The sequence below is a fragment of the Myotis brandtii genome, unplaced genomic scaffold (assembly GCF_000412655.1).
Source record: "Myotis brandtii unplaced genomic scaffold, ASM41265v1 scaffold10, whole genome shotgun sequence".
NCBI classification, from domain to species: domain Eukaryota; kingdom Metazoa; phylum Chordata; class Mammalia; order Chiroptera; family Vespertilionidae; genus Myotis; species Myotis brandtii.
This window is the reverse complement of record NW_005353325.1, coordinates 804739-811359: the sequence shown is the minus strand read 5'-3', so window position 1 is coordinate 811359 and position 6621 is coordinate 804739. Positions and strand designations below refer to the sequence as shown.

At 33.1% G+C, this 6621-nt stretch overlaps 1 protein-coding gene across 1 annotated transcript in view; it reads left to right on the top strand.

Annotated features, from left to right (window-relative positions):
* GABRG1 (gamma-aminobutyric acid (GABA) A receptor, gamma 1) overlaps positions 1-6621 on the top strand; it is a 44634-nt gene that overhangs the window by 22730 nt on the left and 15283 nt on the right. The window contains exons 4-5 of the mRNA XM_005853124.2: positions 4137-4357; positions 5052-5134. Coding sequence (XP_005853186.1) covers positions 4137-4357; positions 5052-5134 — 304 coding nt within the window. The remainder of the gene's footprint in view (positions 1-4136; positions 4358-5051; positions 5135-6621) is intronic.

Below are 6621 nucleotides of genomic sequence, written 5' to 3'. Positions count from 1 at the left end.
GAGAGAGAGAGAGAGAGAGAGAGAGAGAGAGAGCGAGAGAGAGGTGTATAGTTTAATAATTTGTTTGAATATGGTGAGAAATGACTTTTAAGTCTTTTTTGCTTTCTCTTGTTATATCATCCTAATTCTTGGTAATATACTCTTGAGGCGTATAACTGTGTTCAAACATTCTAAATACACTAGAAAAGCTGGTGCTCACAGACAAATTTTTCTCCATGAATTTCTTCAATTTTAAGGAACACATATCTTCAGCATGATTTGTGCAACTGGTCCTAACGTTCAATATGTTTATCACTCTCTCTCTCTTTTTCTCTGCTCGTACCTCTTGTTCCTTCCTCTCGTTTTTTGTTATTGCAGCTTCTAGATTTAAGAAAATAGAATCTGAAGCATAGCTTGTACATATCAAAGAAACCCTGTTTATTCCTTATACTATGTTAACAAGAAACTGTTACTTCTCAATAGGTATATTAATTTGAGAAATTATGAGTTATCAAAACCATAAAAAATGAGATTTTTTTCCCTATCTGGATAATTGACCTGCATATACTAATGGAGGTGAAGAGAAGGAGTTTAGTTTTTCTGGATGTGATGAATTAAAGTAATTGAAAAAAAAAGAATTTATATTTAACAGTTTAAACTTTATTTTCTTGGTTTGTACAATACTTTAAAGCTTATTACCATAGTTTTAATTTCTTTACTTTTTTATATTGCATTAACATATTATTTTTGGCATTAGCTACTTAAATCTAGTTCTTTTCACAGGCTTTATTTTAAAACAATATAAAATATAGGTATGTTTTGATTCAACACTAAGAGAGATCAAATAAGAAATTATAAGTGAATAGTGTTGTTTTCATTTCTATGCCTCTTTCTCAGTATGCTCATCCATTTACCCATACATATGGCATTAAAGATCTTAGAATTTGAAAATTAAGTTAACCTCTGATCTTCAAATAATATAAAAATGATAGTAGTTTTTGATATAAACAAATATATTTCTCTCTTATATCATGGTTTTGTTTGCCTTACATGTATTTACTACCTATATTGTAACAGGTGGTTATTTCCCACTAAAATATATTGGCTTCCTTCCTTCAGAGAAGCTAAAACCTAGTGGGGAGAATGGCTAAACAATGAAAAATACAGCAATGCAGAAGGTCAAGGGCCAAGAAAAAGGCTGTGTATGAGCCCATATATATTTTAAGTTGCAAATGATGACCTTATGCTGTTTTTTATGAAAACAAATTTCATAAAAATAGTGTATCTGTTTATTATAGAAGAAATTCATGTCTAATATGGGAAAGTTAGAAATTTGATTTAAGTGAAAGAAAAAAATATTCTAGATGGTTGTTATCCAGTATTCATCATTGTTACTTCCAATTTAATAACTCTATGTAGATAGCTTTACTAAATACCATAATATTATGCATATTTTATAGTAATGTGTCTTTTCACATATTATATCACAACTGTTATTCCACCCACACCTCTGAGACCTCTGACACATCTTAGTCAGATTTTGGAGGTGTCTATTTTGAATTATTTTCAAGATAGAGAGTCCCAGGTTAGTTACAATTTTGTCTTTATAGATTAGTAGACATGCTGATGTGGTAGAATGGACCTGTATTATTTGGTGGTTCTGATATCAAGCTTGGCTTGACTAATACAATCTGCATGTTGCTGTAAAGGCATTTTTTTTAGATACGATTAACATTTAAATCACTAGACTTTTGGTAAATCAGATTATCCTTTATAAGGTAGGAGGACACCGTCCAATCAGATGAAAGCTTTAAGAGTAACCACTGAGTGAGGTCCCTTGAGGAAGAGAGATTCTTTCTCCAGACTGCATTTGACTCAAGACTGAAACTTCATCTCCTCCCTGCAAACTACACTTGTACCTTTAACTCAACATGTCTGTAGCCCTTAGATTTGATTTACTGCTAACCGTTATCTGGCCCCTCATAATATCTGGACATGTGAATAGATAGTTTAGGGAGAGATTAATTTCCAGGTGGGAAGACCAGATCGCAATCAACCAAATTTTGTAATGAAATTATTCACCTACAATAATTTCTTAGGCAGGTCTGCATTTTATATGAAGTTTTCTTTCATTACTAGAAAGACAGTAATATTGAATTAGCTAGTTAAGTATGAGACACATGCATAATTGGAAAGCTGACAGTGTAATGGGAAGACTACACTACATAAACTTTCATCAATTATGGTTTGACTTAATGGAGTTAGAAATCAAAATGGCTCACTTCTTCACCTTTACTTACTAATGCTGTGTTCTCAACTCACTTTCAAGGAAGCAAAGTAAATTTCATAATGTTCATTGGCTCTCACATGTTAAAAGCCCTGTTCCTTATCTCCAAATGTTTATCCTAGAAGCTATTGCACTTGTTCTGGATAAGTGAATTTTCTTTTCATGTTTCTTTTGCTTATTTATTATGCAGCTTATTATAACCTCTAAATGGGAACATGAAGTACAAGAACAGTTGAATCATTTTCTGGAAATTACACTAATACAAATGAGTAAACAAAATTGTATTTTCGATTACATATAAAATGGAACAAATTTTAATGACCTTCTTATCTTAGTGAGACGCTTGTTAAGGATTAGTAATTTAAAAGACCTTGGAATTATTAACCTCTGTTATGGATTTGGGAAGGACAGATTATGAAGACTTCTTCCTCTCCTTGATCCTAGATTGAGGGGATAATTTTGAATAGAAAAATTTCACATGTCCTCAATACTCTCTGCTTGGGAGAGTTTGACACTTCAGAAGTCATAGCTCTTTCAACAGTGGTTAGCACTTTTCTAAACAGGTATTCTAAAGAAGATCCTATCAGCTGCTCCTAAGGAAAATTCACAGCTGCTTGCTAAACCCCACCCCTCAGATAGGTAATTATCAAGTATCACTTTTAATGCCCTGTTAGTTTGGAATACTGCAGCCAAATATCCCTACCAAGTAGCATGAGGTTTCCTCTAGCAACCAATGTTGGATCTTCGCCTCGCCATAATCCTGGCACATATGTATGCCTCTTCCGTTATTTTAAGCTGTTTGTGCCACTTGATTACGTACCAATGAACAACAAAATTCTGGCACATCATGTAGATTAAATACTCTTCCTGAGATCTACCATATCTACTGATGATCTGCTCATCAGAATGGGCATGAGCCTTCTTACTATTTCATTTACTATTAAAACCAGAAACCATGTCATTAACCCAGGTTACACACTTAGACTCTGAATGGTTCATCATTTGTGTCAGTCGAAGAGCCTGTTTGGATCAAGTATAATTTCTCCCAAAGAAAATAGATCCAGCCTGAGAAGCAGGAGGTCAGGATAGGCATGAACGAAAACTATTGTGAAGATAACACAAGAATAGCATGGTGTGTGTGTTTATGTGTCTTTGCTTTAAAACAATTGAAAACAGTAATCTAAGTAATCATAATTAATTTTTTGTACAGAAAATAATGTAAGGGCTTTTAGGTAATTTGGTGAATATTAACATCTTAATTTTTTACTTCATATTGTTTTCTATGACTTAAGCACAATGTGAATATCACAAAAGTAATATAAATGTTAACATTAAGATAATTTGCTCTTGTATTTAATGGTAATATCCAACATATTATAAAATCTTGAATAAAATTTCCCAAAAATAAAGCCATATTAAGCAGCAGTGATTACTAGAAATATTGGATTATTTTTACATGACTCTTGTAAACACTTAAAAAAAGTTTGGATTATGACATGTTTTTTTTTTGTCCCAAAAGACCAAGTTTAATTACTATTAACTTATAGAAACCTTTTAAAAAAATATATTTTATTGATTTTTCACAGAGAGGAAGAGAGAGGGATAGAGAGTTAGAAACATCGATGAGAGAGAAACATCGATCAGCTGCCTCCTGCACATCCCCCACTGGGGATGTGGCCGCAACCGAGGTACATGCCCTTGACCGGAATCGAACCCAGGACCCTTGAGTCCGCAGGCCGACGCTCTATCCACTGAGCCAAACCGGTCAGGGCAAGAAACTTTTTAAATATAAAAATTCAAACATCTAAAGAAAACGTGCAAAAGAGTGGCTTTAATATTAGATGTCATTATTCTTCTTTTTGTCTTTCAGGAATACACAATTGATATTATTTTTGCCCAAACCTGGTTTGATAGTCGTTTAAAATTCAATAGTACCATGAAAGTGCTTGTACTTAACAGTAATATGGTTGGAAAAATTTGGATTCCTGATACTTTCTTCAGAAATTCAAGAAAATCTGATGCTCATTGGATAACGACTCCTAATCGTCTGCTTCGAATTTGGAATGACGGACGAGTCCTATATACTTTAAGGTAGTACTGTTTTAAAAAGTGTCATTGCTCTAACTTATTTTTCATGCTAATATTTGGTCAACTCATGAATTTCCCCTTTTTAAAGTTGCAGAGTAAGTAAGAACTATGATGCTCCTTTTATACATTAAAATTAGTATGGTGAAATTTTTTTAAAAAACTCAAGTTCAGAGTAACACAGTGATTTTTTTTTATAATGTAGTAAAAAAAAAGTCTTTAAGAAAAGATTAAATGAATGCTGATGTGTACGATTCAGGTTTATCTAATTCATTGTCATGAGCATATCTACTTCTTAAGGATAACCCATAATGGAAAGATGTTCATGATAAATTAAGAGAAAAACTTATCATACTTAACCATGTACACTCTGCTAATTGTTTGTGTGTGTGCACATGCACAAGCCCATATGTATGTGTATTGATCCCCTGAAGCACAAATTTTTAACTGTAAAAAGACATTCTACTAACTGGATACAGAGGTAGGTTAGTTGGCTAGAGAGGGAAATGTTAGAATTATCTAACTCATTTATGAATGTTATAATATTGCCACTTAAGATTTAAAGATTATAGCATTATTATTTCCTAGTATATCGAAGTTCATTATTGTAGGCCAAAATTATGCTTGACAATTAGAGAAGATATTTGCAATACTTGAAATTACTTCTCATTTTTAATATTTATTTTTTCCATCTAAATAGATTGACAATTAATGCAGAATGTTATCTTCAGCTTCATAATTTTCCTATGGATGAACATTCCTGTCCACTAGAATTTTCAAGCTGTAAGTGATAAAATACATAATAATTTCTTGGATCAACAGATATATAGAGACTAATGAGAATGACAAAACAACATATCAAAATGTCTGGGATGTAGCGAAAGCAGTAATAAGAGGGAAGTTTATATCATTACAGGCCAATCTCAAGAAACAAGAGAAATACCAAGTAAAAAACCTAACATTAAATCTTAAAGAACTAGAAAACAAAGAACAAAAATCACCCAAAATCAACCAAGCAAGGAAATAGTAAAAATTAGAGCCGAATTAAAAGAAATAGAGAACAAAAGGACTACACACACAAAAATTAATACAACAAAGATCTGATTCTTTGAAAAGATTAATAAAATGGACAAACCCCTGGCTGACTCACTAAGGAAAAACGAGAAAAAACTCATATAAACAAAATTGGAAATGAAATAGAAGTTACCACAGACATCACAGATGTACAAAGGTTCATACTAGAGCATTATGAAAGACTATATCCCACCAAATTCATTAACTTAGGAGAAATGGATAAATTACTAGAAATATATTACCTTTCTAGACTGAATCATAAAGAATTGGAAAATCTAAATAGACTGGTCAATAGAGAGGAAATTTAAAAAACCATCAAAAACCTCCCAAAATATAAAAGTCCAGGACCAGATGGCTTCACCAGTGAATTCTACCAAACATTCAAAAAGATTTGATACCTATCCTGCTCAAACTTTTCAAAAAAAAAAAAAAATGGAGACAATACTTCCTAACATTTTATGAGACAACTTAACGCTGATACCAAAAATTGCCAAGGATAACACAAGAAAGAAAACTATAGACCAATATCTCTGATGAATACTGGTGCAAAAATCCTAAATAAAATACTATCAAATGGAATACAACAATACATTAAACAATTAATACGTTACGATCAAGTGGAATTCATTCTAGAGGCACAATGACGTTTCAGCATATGCAAATCAATCAATGTAATACACCACGTTAACAAAAGATTAAAAAATCATATGACCTTATCAATAGATGCAGAAAATGCATCTGATAAGATACAATATCCATTTCTGATTAAAACACTCAATAAAATGGGCATAGAAGAAAAGTACCTTAACATAATAAAGGCCAAATATGAGAAACCCTCACCTAATATAGTCAATTGTGAAAAACTGAAAGTTTTTCCTCTAAGATTAGGAATAAGACAAGGATGTCCATTCTGACCACTCTTATTCAACACTAGAGGCCCGGTGCACAATATTCTTGCACAGGTAGGATCCCTAGGCCTGGCAGGTGATCAGGGTCCATCAGGGTCTTCTGGCTGCTGGCCAGGGCCTTCCTTTCCTAGCTGCCGGCTGCCAGTGGGGGCCTTCCTTTATTCCCCAGTGCCCCCTGGTGGTCAGCGCACATCATAGTGAGTTATCAAACTCCCGGTCTCCTGACCAAACTCCCAAGGGGATACTTTGCGTATTAGTCTTTTATATATATACTAGAGGTCCGGTGCA